The sequence below is a fragment of the Podarcis muralis genome, chromosome 5 (assembly GCF_964188315.1).
Source record: "Podarcis muralis chromosome 5, rPodMur119.hap1.1, whole genome shotgun sequence".
NCBI lineage: Eukaryota > Metazoa > Chordata > Lepidosauria > Squamata > Lacertidae > Podarcis > Podarcis muralis.
Genome location: NC_135659.1, coordinates 76,607,772 through 76,624,880, shown reverse-complemented (window position 1 = coordinate 76,624,880; position 17,109 = coordinate 76,607,772). Strand labels below are relative to the sequence as shown.

General features: G+C 42.6%; 1 protein-coding gene across 3 annotated transcripts in view; it reads right to left on the bottom strand.

Annotated features, from left to right (window-relative positions):
- PPP1R16B (protein phosphatase 1 regulatory subunit 16B) overlaps positions 1 to 17,109 on the bottom strand; it is a 109,300-nt gene that overhangs the window by 53,248 nt on the left and 38,943 nt on the right. For all 3 annotated transcript variants that reach the window (XM_077929248.1, XM_077929250.1, XM_077929249.1), the window contains exon 2: positions 14,696 to 15,083. In XM_077929248.1, the coding sequence (XP_077785374.1) occupies positions 14,696 to 14,942 (247 nt within the window). In that variant the 5' untranslated portion in view covers positions 14,943 to 15,083. The remainder of the gene's footprint in view (positions 1 to 14,695; positions 15,084 to 17,109) is intronic.

Genomic DNA, 17,109 nt, shown 5'->3' with positions numbered 1-17,109 from the left:
TCAGACAACCCGTTTATCGAGCATTCACGCTGATTTATTTGCGCAAAGCCTGCAGGGAGGTCAGACAACGCCAGCTATTCACTGAGCTGATTTGTTTGTGGAGAGGTTATACAATGCTACATCAAGCCATGGTTATCCCACCATTTCCAGATGGGGCAAGGAAAACAGGATTGGTGTGCAAGAGCACCAAATCAGCCTCAATTGTGCACCCTGAACTCATCCATTTGGGATTGAATCCCACCAGAAAATAGTGATGCAGTCTTGAAGGGCCGCTTTGTCAGTGCAACTTACAGGAGGAAAGAAAACAGTTAAGATACAAGGTACACCAATATGGGAAACTGAAACAACTGCTGCACAAGCTGGTGGTTGGATGCACCACATGACATAACACCGCCTGTGGCCATCGTGTTGCTCCTACACAGTGGAAACAGGAAGCCACCTTAAGTAGCTGTGTCAGTTTTATGCATAGAGGATGTTGGCAAGACACTTGGAGATAATAAATGCAACAACTATGATGAAACTGCAAGAGGAATATAAATAAATGTCAAATGGCTAGGAATTTTTAGTTAATTTTATTAAACAACAGCTAGGAATTTTAGGAGCAGGGATTTATTGCATGCTCCTGTGAAAAGCTGCAAGGGTATTCACAGGATCACTAGATACTGATGAGCTGCCTTTTCATGTTAACATTTATTTATTTTTACTGGTCTTGTCATTCTCTCCCTCCCCTATGATCAGGCATCCCCGAACTCAGCCCTCCAGCTGTTTTGGGACTCCAGCTGTTTTGGGACTACAGTTCCCATCATCCCTGACCACTGGTTCTGTTAGCTAGGGATGATGGGCGTTGTAGTCCCAAAACAGCTGGAGGGCCAAGTTTGGCCCTGCCTGCCCCTGGTGCTTCTTTGTTTATAAGGATTTAAAGCTTAATGTACAGCGGCAAAGAAACTGACCTGTGAAAATGGAAGTCCTAGGTTTAAATTTTGTCTCTGCAGCGAACTCATTTAGGTGAGTTTTAAAAATCAGCCGCTTACATGCAGCATAAAACTGAATTAACCATGCAGGGTTCTTCTTTGTACTTTTGTATATTCTGTAGCACTAAAAAGTAGTTAACTATTGGGGGGGGATATTCACAGATGTGAGGGTGCTTTAAGAAATCAACTCTGATTAAAAGTCATTGGTATGAAGATTAGCAGCTTCACCCCTATGCAGGGAGGGCATCAGATCAGAGGCGCTGTAAGGATATTCACAGGATACTGATGAGCTGCCTTTTCATGTTAAGAACATTTTTTTTACTGGTCTTAATTTGAGCCAGAGTACAGCAGGATTCAGCTACAGGATTCTTAAAGCCACAGCTTAATGTCAGAAAAATTACCTTAGAGCATACACAGAAAGTACTCCCTTCACCACAATGTAACCTTCATCTAAACTAGGATTATAGGCTTTTCCCTCAAGGTCATTTGGAAATGCAGATTTGGGCTTTGGCACTCTTTCTTTAGAAACCTGAGTATGAGCAAGACGTTAAAGCATGATGAAAAAAGTTATGTTTCAAACTGAATGGATTCAAAACACAAAGTGGAAATATGAATGAGCATTGTCTACTGCAAGTCTGAACAGGAAACACAGATTAACAAAAGTATGTGAAGAAAAGAAAATGCAAAAAATGGCACACACAACACTCTCTTATCAAGTTAGCAGTTTTATTTCTGCAAACAACAAATGTTAAGGAACTGGATTTGTGTCACATCTGTACTATAATGAACTACAAGACATGGTGGTGAAAGCAATGAAGACTATGAAAGTATTGGCTAAAGTAGACTGATGTCATAAAAGAGTGAAGCTCAATGAATGATTTTTGGCAGATTCCAAGAGGTGGGCAGGGTCGGAGGGAAGAGGTACAATAGGACAAGTGTTTGGAAGAACAGAGTGGTGGGGGGGCCTTTAAAGAAGCAGGCAAAGGGAAAGCCTGGTGCCTAAAAAAAAAGAGTTGGGAAATTATTCCAGATGAATTAAAAGGAAGAGGGGGAAGCCAGAAAGAAATGAGAGGGGAGTAAAACAAGGAGAGAGGAACTGGGAAGAAAGGAGAAATGAATAAATACAAAACAATGCAGGAATAGCTCACCAAAAGTCTGACCACACACCTTAAGAAAAAGTTCTGAAACATGGACTGATTATTGCTGCAGTTACTAACATGAAATTGGACAAGGACTTCTATAGAGATCCTGCCAGCATCTGTGTCAGCACTACAATGGAAATGGTTAACAATATCTATATCCTTATGGTATAAAAAATAACACATAAATTATGGGTCTCTGAGGGACAGGAAGATTCTAGTCATTTTCTACTCAGTACGGTGGAATTTTATTTCATATAGTTCAGTTTCAGATTTACATGCATCTCTCCCTATATCATGATCTTCGTTTGGGTGTTACTATTTAATATGTTTATGGGACGCAGGTGGCGCTGTGGGTAAAAGCCTCAGCGCCTAGGGCTTGCCGATCGAAAGGTCGGCGGTTCGAATCCCCGCGGCGGGGTGCGCTCCCGTTGCTCGGTCCCAGCGCCTGTCAACCTAGCAGTTCGAAAGCACCCCCGGGTGCAAGTAGATAAATAGGGACCGCTTACCAGCGGGAAGGTAAACGGCGTTCCGTGTGCGGCTCTGGCTCGCCAGATGCAGCTTTGTCACGCTGGCCACGTGACCCGGAAGTGTCTGCGGACAGCGCTGGCCCCCGGCCTCTTGAGTGAGATGGGCGCACAACCCTAGAGTCTGTCAAGACTGGCCCGTACGGGCAGGGGTACCTTTATCTTTACTTATTTAATATGTTTAGAGTTTGCTTGCCCTGCCTTTAAGTTGGCTATATTATATATATTTTTGTTATTGCTCATCTGTTTTTGTGGTTCTGTAATAATTTGAAAACTAAAAAAATAAACTAAAAAAATAGTCTGGCTTATCATGATGTAGAAATGCAGTTGTAGGAAAGAAAGAGAGAGAGAGAGAGAGAGAGAGAGAGAGAGAGAGAGACTTGGGAGAGGTTTAACAATATTACCAGAGTCTGACTATCCATGAGCTCATTCAGATATTACCAAAATGTAATAATATTTGTGAAAGCATTTTGTTACTTATTGCAAAGGGGAGAGGAACTGACCACACTCCAAACAAAACAAGCTGGCAGGAGAGTTTGCATGCATGGAAATCTTAGCATCCGTTATCAGGAGCTACCTAGACAACTGCTATAGCAACTAGAGTTAAATAAGGATTTAAAGCATTTGGCAACTAAAAGGGAGTTATGAGCTTGGGATGTGCTGTAAAATGAAAAGGCCTGAAGGGAAAGAAACTGTGAGAGTGGGAGACAAGTGTACAGAGAAACAGTCCACAGAAGTAGCGTTTAGCAACACAGCCACAGGAACCATCCAATTATTTTGGCCAACATAATAAATGTGACTACTACAACATTTGCCTTGACAGCAGCAGCCACCTAACATGAAGGCCTACGTAGCAATCAGTGGTGCACAGATGGAGAGAAAATTGCTTTAATCTAGGAAGAAAATGGCACTTTACACAGGGAAGAGGACAGTTTGCTTGTTGGTGTTTATTTAAAAAAATGCTCCTTGTGAAGGACCAGGGTGAGCTATCCCTTTGCATGTCGAGGTCCCCAAGACACCCCCCAATAAAACACAGTTGACACATGATTTTAGTTTTAAGATTTTTGGCATAATTTTGGCCACAACTTTATTAAAATTACAAGCGATATGAGTGGTTGCTTAGGCATTGGTTGCGACTATCTGACCCCGCACGGGGCCAGACTGACATTTGCACACCCGCAAAGTCAGAAAGGGAAAACATTTTGGGCAGAGAGATGGAGCTGGGTACCATGCCTCACCTCTCCCCAAATGCTCCCGTGGGCTCTTGTGTAGCCCTAACCCCTTGAAAGGCTTCAGACAAAAGCAATAGTGAGCCCCTGGATTCCTTTAATGGAATACCCTTCCAGCAGCAGCATTTGGAGGAGCAGGCACAGCCAATCCATACCCCTCCACCAACCAATTCACAAAACCAATGCCTAACCGCAACCTTACTAGTTGTGATGATTTGTTACGCAGTAGGCAAAAACCAAATGGCACCAGCCAATCAGCCAAATGGACAAAATTCCTACCGGGCCCCTGCCCCAAAGCAGACAACCCCATGATAGGCATAGCAAGGTCAAGCAAACACCTGAAAATAGGGAGGGAGGGCGGGTGATCCGATGCGCACAGCGAAAAGAGGAAGCTCAACGCTGTGCGCAGGGTATTTAAAAGCTATGTCTATCAATCATGAAATGGCAACATTTAAATCTCCCCAGCAACAGTAAGCTCCTTTCCCCACCCAGCAACAGTGGGTGTCTTGCTAGCCCCCACCGCAACACATGCTCTCCATGAAGGAGAACACGCTTTATGCAATTCTGGTCCAACACATTTTGCTGCAGGATGCCCTCTTTCCACTTCTAAGTCAAAGTGCATAGAACCCTACATAAGCCAAGTTGTTTTGGGCACCTGAGGCAGAAAAACCCATCAGCAACATTCCTCCTTTATTCACCACCACCATAGTAAGTTCAATAATTAGACACAAGGCAGCCACATCTCTCTGCCTAATGGTAGGGCCAGCCCTGCAGATATTTCCACCTTGCTGCATCCTCCCATCGCATCCTCTGGATATCTCTTTTTGCAGAAGAGGAAACACAGTTTTCACAATGCAAATTTCAATCACCACACACAACCCAGTTATGTGCCCCTGGCAATGGTGACAAGGGCACCCTTCATCATTGCCCATTCTCTCCCCATAACGTTCTTATACATAAAACAATGCCAGTGCTGTGAAACTGACTTTCAGATGTTGTTACGCAGTGAAACATGACTGGTTAACATGGCAGCATATTGAAGCTAAGTCAGAATGAAAGCAGTTTCCTGTCCTTTGTCTGGCATTGTGTGGTCCTGCCAAAAGGAGGGAGGAAATGGTAATCATCTACCGCTGAACTATGGCTACTCACTTGCTGTTGGACACAGATGGCATTTTCAATATGCACAAGGCAAGCAGCAACGTTTCATTTTTTACTGTTCAGTTGATGCAATCTCTTTGCATGCAACCCTACTTCACACTGGGATTAAGCAAGCCTTAATTCATCAATGAACATCTTAATTCACAAATTAAAACCCATCCCATCTCAATGAATTGGCAGAGCAGAGACTGAAAGGCACACAGCTGAGCAGGCTGAACATATGCACCAAAAGCTTCCTCTCCCTACCATATTATGGAAAATGCAATTTAAAGAAGACTTTTCCTTCCCATTTACATCCCAAACTAGCAGATGCTTTGCCTTTCAAGTTGAAATACCAGCACTAATGGCAGGCGGCTGTAGCCAACAGCACTCAGCTGAAATCAATTTCAACACAGGTTCTTAAATATGGATCTTCTAGGCAGTACTGATAGGATTAAGCCTTGTTCATTTTTAAAGCTATTTTATCTCCAACGTAATATGAAGCATTATATATTTGAATTTCCAAAACTGAGGAACAAAACACTACCAAAGATGGACTTTTCTTTTATACATGCCAGCTTTTGCTGATTGAAAGTACTCATATTGCCCTTTAAGTCCTAACCAGCTTGGGGCAGGTTATATGACACCCAGATGACCCTGACTGGACCCTAAGGTCAGGCAGAAGATACAAGGCCTTTTCAGTGGTGGCTCCATATCTGTAGAGTTATGTCCCATAAGTGATATGATTAGCTCATTTCCCATTTTCTTTTAGGTGGGACTTAATGGATTTTTCATTTCAGGCCACTGGGGTTTTTAGCGCTCTCTGTTTTAGATTGCGATATTGTGAACTTTATATTCGTTTGCTGGTCTGAAGTGCTTTATGCTGTTCTTTTATTTATTAGAGGGTCATTGTTGTTGTTTTTTTAAATAATATTTTAGATACTAGTGTGTTTTTGCTTATTAATAAAAAAATAAATATTTGTGTAACCTATGCTAGGAAAACTTTGTTTTAAAAAGCAGCATAGAAATTCTTGAATAGACTAAATATAAATAAAATAATTTGCACTGTTAGGCCATCAGACACTTCAGAAAATGTGCCTGATACAACCGCAAAAAGGCAACATTACTAAGTTTGGATAGCATGCAAGAATTCTACAGATTAATCAAATCACTTAAAGATCAGATGATTAATTAACTAAACATTCTTAGCCGCTTGACAGCCAGGCCTTCAGCTGCCAAAATCAATGACATTCACAGCTAAGAGGGATACTGTGTCCTCTGGTTTGCCTGCTGAGATCTGGCAACACAGAGCTTGCAAAGCAGATGGCAACCTTAAGCATCCGAACTGGTTGTACCTCATGCAGACACACCAATGAGAGCAATTCAAATGAGCTCCTTATGTGCTGCTATGGAAGGAACACATTTGTTAGTGCTGCTACAAAAAACAAAACAAACAAAAATGCAACATTTAATCTGCTAGCATCAAAATGAACACCATTTCCAGGGATAAGGGAAAGGAACTATGCACATAGTCAAGAGTTTGGCATTATCAGCTAGCAATTATTGACATCATTCTCTACCAATATCTAACACAGCTTGGAAAGTGCTAGGTCCCTCGCCACAGTGTTTCCCTTATGACTCGGAAGCAGGCTAAGTAGTAGAGAAAGTGCTTTGTACACAAAAGGTCCCAGGTTCACCCCCAATATCTCCTGTTAAAACAATCTCAGGTATCAGGGCTGGGAAATATTTGTATCTCAAACCCTACCACCAGCAGCCAGCACACACAATTTTGGGCTAGATGGTCAACGTGCACCTCGAGTTCTACCTTGAGCCCAGCAGAGAGATGCTCTCTGCTCTCACAGAGGCAAGATGTACGTTTGTGTGTTCTCGGTATAGTTAGAAATAAAGCTTAGCAATGTAGCACTATACCTGCTTCATCCTTTCATTTCGTTTCGTTCGTAAACTCTGCTGGGCTCAAGGCAAGATGAGCCGTATCAGCTCAAGGGCCAGAGCAGATCAAATCTAACGGTTCCAACATCTACAAGAAGAAGCCCAATACAATGGTTTAATCCTATAGAGTGGTACCTCGGGTTACATACGCTTCAGGTTACACACTCCACTAAGCCAGAAATAGTGCTTCAGGTTAAGAACTTTGCTTCAGGATGACAACAGAAATTGTGCTCCGGTGGCGCGGCAGCAGCAGGAGGCCCCATTAGCTAAAGTGGTGCTTCAGGTTAAGAACAGTTTCAGGTTAAGTACGGACCTCTGGAACAAATTAAGTACTTAACCTGAGGCAGTGGTACCTCTGGATATGAATGGGATCCATTCCAGAGCCCCGTTCGCATCCAGAAGCAAATGTAACTAGCGATGGCACATCTGCGCATGCGCGCGTCTCTTTTCGTCACTTTTGCGCATGCGTGTGACGTCATTTTGAGCGTCTGCACATGTGCAAGCGGCGAAACCCAGAAGTAACGCGCTCCATTACTTCCTGGTTGCCGCGGAGCGCAACTCGAACACGCTCAACATGAAGCATGTTCAACCCGAGGTATGACTGTACTTCTGCTACTCCTTTCAAATGCCATAAATATTATGCAGAAAAATTGAGGGTGATTTCTGGGGACAATGTACTGAAACAAGAAGCTGAACCTAGAGGTCAGACAGATTGCCTCCACCAGGGAGATTCTGTACTTGGGTCAAAATCCCTCCTTAGAAGTAAATACCAGTTTCAGAAGAAAAGGGCTATATGGAAAATTCAAGGCACCTTTGTAAAAAGTCTGAACATCTAGGGAATAACTGGAAATTAAAAAGGAGTACATTAAGAGAAAGCAATTTATAGAAGCTAATTAAAGGCTCTCTTTAAAAAAAAAGCTTTTCTAATTGTAGAAGTTGGTTTTATGTTGAAAGTGGTGCAAAAACAGGAAGTGAACAGCCACTAGAAGGTGAATGGATGATTTTACATACATACACACAGCACATACGAAACACCACTGTGCTCATTATCACTACTATGACTGAATTAAAGGATCATCATACAGGAAAATTCTACAGTACATGATGAATACTGAATTGATGAGCTATTTCAGTTCTTCCTAGGTTAAGATACTTTCCTTTAACAAACTAGGATTATGAGATCTATCATACATCTTCAACTTTAAAAAGGCTCTTAAAGGTATTTAAAGAACCATATTATCCGTTATCAGGAGGTGTTCCTCTGTCTCACCTTGTAAATTCTGTTCAAGCATCTGCTCATCAGAGTATCCTCCTTCATTTATCTCATGTGTCCGATAACTTAAGCTCAAATCTGCTTATGTCCCAAGATACAGGACAAGTTCAAGTGTTTCTGGATTGCACCACTTGAGTGAAATGCATTTGTGTAGTTCTTTAGTCCCAACTACTGTTCCCCTCCTCCCACCCAATTTCGGGTTTCTGCCTGTCAAACTGCCCACAACTCAGGCCAGTCAGTGTGCGTGTACACACACAGCACGTGAATGTTCACTCACAAAAATTAAAAACACCCAGGGGCGAAACTAGGCTTTATTTCACCCCGGGTCACACACACAGGTTGGGAGCCTCTAGAGGCTTCACCTGGCTAGAAGTCTGGCTAGTCCCCCAGTAGATACGGCTCTGAAACACCTACAAGCAGAAAGCCAGCCTGCTTGGAGGGGCTACTCTTTTTCATTTCAACCTCTAGTTTCCTATATAAAATGAATCCTTTTCTCTCTCCTTTCAAGTTTAAAGAAATGATTAATCACATGATTCCCCACCCTCATAGTCTGACAATGTACAGCCCAGGAAAATATTTCTAGCCCATTCATTCATTTCACAGTACTTGTATCCCAACTTTCTATCCCAAAATCACTCAAGGGAGGGAGCAAACAAGCACGAAAGATCAAGAAAACAAGTTGAAAGGAAAGATAAAGTGACAGCCTGATGGCAGCTGGCCAAAATTAAGCAACCTGCCGGTCTAAAAAGACAGTGAAATGCCACCAGAGAAGGGTGATATTATCCCATTTGTGTGTGGGCTACCCATTAGTCTTTAGTGTGACATGTCTCTTTGTCCTCAGAATCCTAGGGTTTCAAAGAAACAGAAAATGAGGTACTTTAACACACACACACACACACACACACACACACACACACTGCTTTTAGCTAGAACTAAATATCCCTATAAACTCAGCCAAAAAGTATCTTGAGCACCTAAAATTTACCCATAGCACTTATTAACACATCTTACCTATAGCATTTCCCTTGAAGCAACTGAAGACTTAAGGCCCTTCCAGGCATCCTTTTTATCATAGACTCATAGAGTTGGAAGAGACCATGAGGATAATCTAGTCCAGGGTTTCTTAAACTTGGGTCCTCCAGCTGTTTTTAGACTACAACTCCCATTATCCCAAGCTAGCAGGACCAGTGGTCAAAGATGATGGGGAAACTGTAGTACAAAAACAGCTGGAGACCCAAATTTGGGAAACCCTGATCTAATCCAACCCTCTGCAATGCAGGAATATGCAGCTGTCCCTTACAGGGATCGAACCTTCAACCTTGGCATTATCAGCACCACACTCTGACCAACAGATCTATTCATTGTGCATATATTTTATTTAATGTGCATTTATTTACTTAGACAATATATACCGCTTACTTACAGTCATTTCTAACAGGTGTACAGGAGATTCAATACAGTGAGACTAAAAATGAGTTGAAACTATATAATCAGACTTCAATTAAAAGCCTGCTGAAATAAAAGAAGTCTTCAGTGGCACCTGAAGTTCAACAGGGAAGGGGCTTGTCTGAACCCAAATGAGTTTCATGAAACTGGTCCCACAATGGTGAATGAATGGCTCCTGGTGGATATGAGCCACAGGGGTGGGGACTACCAGTGACCCTGGAGATCTCAATGATTGGGTAGGGGTAGACGAGATCAGGCACTCTGTAGAGGGATCCTGGGCCTGAGTTGCTAAGGGCCTTTAAAATTCATACAAGAACTCTGAAATTGATTCGTGTTCGTGATGGTAATGGTGCATTCCTCAATCAGTGCATTCTCCATAACTTCCTGCTGACTCTTCACACCACAAATGTACCATCGCAGAAAAACTAATAAAGTGGAATGACGGGTGGACCGTCCAATATGTATCCACCACCAACACAGGATTATTGTATTAATGACATGTTGCAGAATTGTTGTTGTTTAGTCGTTTAGTCGTGTCCGACTCTTCATGACCCCATGGACCAGAGCACGCCAGGCACTCCTGTCTTCCACTGCCTCCCGCAGTTTGTTCAAACTCATGCTGGTAGTTTCGAGAACACTGTCCAACCATCTCGTCCTCTGTCGTCCCCTTCTCCTTGTGCCCTCCATCTTTCCCAACATCAGGGTCTTTTCCAGGGAGTCTTCTCTTCTCATGAGGTGGCCAAAGTACTGGAGCCTTAGCTTCAGGATCTGTCCTTCCAGTGAGAACTCAGGGCTAATTTCCTTAAGAATGGATAGGTTTGATCTTCTTGCAGTCCATGGGGCTCTCAAGAGTCTCTTCCAGCACCATAATTCAAAAGCATCAATTCTTCGGCAATCAGCCTTCTTTATGGTCCAAGCTCTCACTTCCATACATCACTACTGGGAATACCATAGCTTTAACTATACAGACCTTTGTTGGCAAGGTGATGTCTCTGCTTTTTAAGATGCTGTCTAGGTTTGTCATTGCTTTTCTCCCAAGAAGCAGGCGTCTTTTAATTTCATGACTGCTGTCACCCTCTGCAGTGATCATGGAGCCCAAGAAAGTAAAATCTCTCACTGTTGCAGAATACACATGTAAAAAAGCGGGGGAGAACCCACTAATACGGAGGGGCCATTCCTGTAAAGATGCTTGCCCTTGTCCAGTTAATTGACCTAGAGTCCTGGACCTCTAAGCAGTGGCTAGAGAGGTAATTAACTGGATGGAACTAGCAATTTACCTCAAGCCCCATTACTGCTGCAAAGACATGTTTGTGCAAATCTCTTCTCAGGATCTATTTGTGCCTTGCCTCCTACAGTGCCCTCCATAAAGATTATACTGTGGGCAGGCTGCCTATCAGAATAATCCCAAACTTGTCACTGTTGCCTTTAGCTTGCCTCCTTTGTCCTGCCTACCTATCAATCTTAGGGTGAGATTGGCAGATTTTTAAGCAGGGATTATACTTGTTTGTTTCCAGCTACAATGGGAGCTAAGCCTGTAGCTGATACCACGCAAATAAGCAGAGGCATTTGCAACAGGATATGCTAAGGCTCCCATAGATTTTCCTTTTCCTTTTTTTTTCTTTTTAGCCTTTCCTTGACAAATGAGTCTCAAATCTAAATGACATCATAAATACCAAACAGCATAAATCTTTTATTTCTCTTTTGAAGAGGAAAACCAATTCTTGCTCAAGGCAGTAAACAATTCCCACACACTCTCATAACAATTCTCGTTTTTAAGTCCAGAGGTTTTAAAATCCAGGTTTTTGGGTGCCTTGACAGTTATATAAAGATGCTCTAAAAGGCAATATACACTTGTTGCATACAACAACACGAATGATCACTTTAGCCAATCCACTGATACAGCAACACCACTTACGCATTCTATGAGCAATGGCTTGGAGTTTGGTGGGCAATTCCCCTCTTATGGATAAACACTGCTTTTGGAAGGATGTCAGATAGCATGTGGCAGGGGGGGGGGGCAGAGCTGGGGAAGCAGCTTCCAATGTAAATGACTGTCATGAAAGGCTAGAATATGAATGGAGCCCTCCGGGTGTTACTTATTCATTTCTTGGCTGCCATTCACCACAAGGTCTTTGTGTGGATTGCAGCAAGTGAAACAATTACATTTTAGAAACAACTCAAACCATTCCATCCAAAACAGAACATTATCACTTCAACAATAGAGATGGGTCCCACAAAACAAAATACCCTAACTGTCAAGGGCCAGGGAAAGAGGTACATCTCGAGGATTATGGCGGAGGTTGTACAGTGCAAATGCTAGCTAGACACACTTCTGTGCGGAGAGAGCTTCACCATTTAGAGCAAGGGTTAGCAAACTTTTTCAGCAGGGAGCCAGTCCACTGTCCCTCAGACCTTGTGGGGGGCCGGACTATATTTTTTTTGGGGGGGGGGAAATAGTGAACAAATTCCTATGCCCCACAAATAACCCAGAGATGCATTTTAAATAAAAGGACACATTCTACTCATATAAAAGCATGCTGATTCCCGGACCATCCGCAGGCCAGATTTAGAAGGCGATTGGGCCAGATCCAGTCCCTGGGCCTTAGTTTGCCTACCCATGATTTAGAGGCTGCCACAAAGAAATCCCTTTCCTGGACAACCATATTGAACTCAGTGGAAGATGCTTTTCTACTGCAGGGTTGCTAATCTGTGGCCTTCTGGATTTTGCTGAAATAGAACTCCCATTTGTCCTAACCAGGATAGTCAGGGATGACGCAAGTTACGTAGTCCAAAACATAAAGAAGGCTGCAAGTTACCCACCTGTGGTCTAGAACAGCTAGGATGCCACTGAGATACCACTGCAGTATTAGTTTTAGTTCCAGTATTTCCAGTACTATCTAAACTTCATTTCCCATTTGTTTCCACCTCTTCAGAAAGCGAAGAGTTCTTCCACTTTCTTGCAGCAACTTCAACTTGAGCATCAAATCAAACAGCAATTCAGGTTGCAATTCTTTGCACATTTCCTTGGAAGGGGCAAGTCCTGCTGAACTCAGTAACTGCAGTGTTTGTTTAAGTGGGCAGTGGAAAGCCAATAGGTAGAGTCATGAGCAAGAGGCAGCAAGATGTTAGGAGACAGAGCATAGCATTCCCTAAGCTAGCTCTCAGGTGTGGTGGTGAACGTGTTCTTGCCAACAGGGTTGAAGTAAGAATCAATGACCAGTACATTTGGTTTCTGTAGATGGAACAGAGGGGTGGGAGAACCATTTTGTCTTTTGTTTCATACTGTTAAATGACATGTGCCAGCCCTGGATACATTCTCTCCTAGAAACATAACTTGTACTTCATTTTTAGTCCATACTGATTAAAGAACCATCAACAGATAATTGCATAAAACAAACCTTTGGTAAATGTTTAATATATACCTGGTGTATGTGTATATGTTGCTGTTTATACCAATTCTGCAAACATTTCCTCATTCTTCTCTAATTATTTTCCTTGTTATTCAAAACCAAAATATCATATACACATTTAAAAGGCTTTAGACAACACATCCTGATTGCTACTTGGAATGAATTTACTTCCTTTAGAACTGCTGCCAGACATTTGATACATACAAAATGTCAATGCAGGAAAAAAATAAAAGGGTCCCCCCTCCATTTCCTCATTCACTACATCATTTGATATCTTCCCTCCAACAATCCAATCTTTAAATCTTGAGATCAGATTACACAATAGTGTCCTATTGTCTTGTCCCAGCTGAACAATTTATGCCTAATGACCAAGGGCAGTAGGGAAATATCTGGGCTAATCCTACTTTTATCATCCTCTCGGCTTCTAAACAATTTGTTGTGTAATTCAGATCTCAGATGGTGTTTCCTTTCAAGCCGTATTATTGCATCTAATGGATCTAGCCGTAATGTCTGTTCCAGCCCAAACTACATCCAAATCACATACTGACAAAAGATAAATAAACTGAACAGGCTGTGAACATTTGATGCAAACTCCATTGATTTTGCGGGCCATTTGTAGCTATTTCTTCTAATTTGCCACCCAAAGGAATGTTTATTATTAGACTCCACCAAATATGAAACAAATTATTGGGGAAATGTAAGAGAAGAAAGTCCTAAAAACAACAACTATTTTTTAAACTTCAGATAGAATATCCATCTTCACAATCAATAACTTTTTCCATGCAAAAACAAAATAAATCTCAGTAAAGTCGTCAAGAGGCAAATCGTTCACTTTCCTTCTTTCCCCCTACTTCCTGTTTCATCCTTCTTGTGAGATGTCTCCTGAAAAGAATCACCATAAATCCTTATACCAAAACCCAGAGCAGCTATTATGCGTTAAGTGTATCTTTTTCCACTTACACAACATATACCAAACAAAGATCAACATTCCAAACATTTCACCTAAGTCCAATTCTTTAACACAGGCATGGTTACAAATGCTCATTTTTACTTTAAGTCTATATTACTCTTTTCTACAACAAATTGGTAGTCCCCCATCCCCGCCCAAGTAAATGCATCAGGGTGACCCAGAAACAAACCCCGTTTTATACCTGTAGCCATGCTGCACACACTTTGGGTATTTTTTCCTTTCTTAAAAAACAGACTATTTTGTTTTGCTTCCGCCCTAACAGATCAGGAATCTGCTAGAGCAGCCTTTCTCAACCTGTGGGTCCCCATATGTTGTTGAACTACAACTCCCATCACCCCTAGCTAGCCAGGCCAGAGCTCAGGGATGATGGGAGTAGTAGTCCAACAACATCTGGGGACTCACAGGTTGAGAACCGCTGTGCTAGAGGATGCAAAACATGGAACAGCAGTCAAGGGATGGGGGGGGGGAGAAGAGAAATGTTCATTGTAAGCCTCACACTGGACATATTACATATGACAGTCTAAAGGACAATCATCCAGGGTCCTAAATGAGCACTCAGATGCACCACTGGGCGCTTAGCACATGGCTTACAGTCAAACCTAGCAAGGGCACACAGGGCAAGAGAACTTGCAGCATCTCCTACCTTCCTCAACATCGTTCCTTAGTGATGCCTCCAGCAGCGCAACACTGGCCTCAAAGGACACCTTCTTGCGGCTGGCAACGTTCCTCTTCTTCTCATGCTTCCTCCTCTTGTGCTGCATCTCCTTCTCGTATTGCGCCCACTTCTTCAGCTGCTGAGCGCGGCGTTTCTGGGCTGTCCGGAGCCGCTCGAGGGTAGGCACCTTATCCAGTAGCTGCAGCTCTGTCAACAAGTCCATGTGGGTGTCCATGGCCCACCTGCCAATGGGTCAGCCACACTCCTGCTGGACCAGAAGCCCAACCTTGCGACAAGATGCCTGACACTACGGGAACATGCTGCGGCTGGACTGTGAGCAGCACTGCGTAGATACTGGAGAGCACATTGTGGTATCCTGCACAGTGAGAGAGAGAGAGAAATGCAGAAAACAAGTAAGCATGTGTTGCGTCTGGCGAAAACAAAACAGACATAAAAGAACGCTTGTGCCGATTGCTACATTCTAAACAGCCATTGAATGTTCTTAATGATGAATGTTGCTCTTTTTCCAAAAACTTCTCCCTGCAAAAATGAGGTGTATATTCAGTTGCAATTAGGTATTTGTTCAGCTGACAGGCCTTCAACTTATCTGAATATTTTAAAAGTAAATGCACACCAGGAAAGGAGGAGGATTACCAACCCAAGGAGGAATGGCTTATAAAACTGATTGGCCTATACAGAAATTGGCTACTAAATTAAGAGGACATAATAAGGAAATGTTTAAGGAAGAATGGAGACCATTCATAGATTACCTATCCAACCATCACCCATACATGAAAGTCGAAGGCAGAATTTGAAGTATAAACAGTGGATTGTTGAAAGAACTAATGATATTGTGGTTTGGACAATAAAAATGTGTGTTATAAAACAATAAAAAGGTTTAAAAGAAACAAAACACACCAGGAAAGGAGGGTGGGAAGTCAAGAAGAAACTATGTTTTTGTTTTTTTAAAAAAACCTGTATATGATGAAAAATGCTTTGAAATAACTTTGGAGAATTAATGAAAATATTTATGTTTTTAAAAAGCATATGCCCATTAAAGAACACTGAACTCTCAAAGCAGTCTTTTTAAAGCCACGGTTATCCTACAACAATAACCCTTGAACTTGTTTCAGTCTCCCTGTCCAACTAATGCACCCATCCAGATGTTCATTTCTTAAAATTGCAACAAAGGAAATGGATAAGACTAATAATAACTTTTCATGTTTTCCTTGTTTTAAATGTTAAAACCTCAATCAGAGGTCTTAAAAACGATTCCACCTGGCAGTGTCCAGGGCAGCAGAATCACTTTGCTATTACAGTCGTACCTTGGAAGTCGAACGGAATCCATTCCGGAAATCCGTCCGACTTCCAAAACATTCGAAAACCAAAGCACGGCTTCTGATTGGCTGCAGGAAGCTCCTGCGGCCAATCTGAAGCCATGGAAGCCCTGTTGGACGTTCAGCTCCCCAAAATAGTTTGCAAACCGGAACAGTCACTTCTGAGTTTGCGACGTTTGGGAGCCAAAATGTTCGGGAACTACGGTAAGCTGTTCGACTTCCAAGGCATGAATGTATAGCAAGATTAAAGATTGGGGGGGGGGGGAATGTTACAGTGTGTGGAGTTCACCAGAACATGAGAAGAGCTTTGCTGGGCCAAGTCAAAGGCACATCTAGTGCAGCATTCTGTTCTCACAGTGGCCAACCACAGGCATTTGGAAAGCCCATAAACAGGACCAGAATGCAACACGCTTGTGAGTCCTAGTAATTGGCATTCAGTGTGCCTCTGACACTGGAGGTAAAATATAGTCGTCGTGGCTACTAGCCACAATTTTTAGGTTTAAAATACAATCATTGCCTAACCCCAAAAATACTCAGTAAAAGGTCCTAAGGTACAGAAACACTTTGGGATTCTTTGTTCCTGTGAACAGACGGCACATTCTGCTGCGTCTTTACATAGCGGCAAGATCCACTGGGTGTATCTTAGGTATGTGCAGGGCTTTTTTTCAGACGGAGCTCAATTGTGGCACCTCTCAGGTGGGTGCCATTGCCATTATAAGAGAACAAGGGAGGCATTCATGGTGAGTTCTGGAACCTCTCTTTCTGGGTACATGCACACAGAACTGGAGTCAGGAGATCTGATCTCATATCTCACTATACCATCCCCACTGAGTCGATTGTATGGACAAGCACTAACACATGCCCACTTTCCCCCCAAATAAATCAAACGCACACTGCATATATATCTGAAAATCATATTTTTAAATTGGCCTCTGTTCAATGTACTCCCTGCTCTATTGCGAAATGGCTCATAGCACATGCTTTGCATGCAGAAGGACCCAGGATCAATTCTCAGCATCCCCAAGGTATGGCTGAGAGAGGCACATGTCTTCTGGAGAGGCCCTG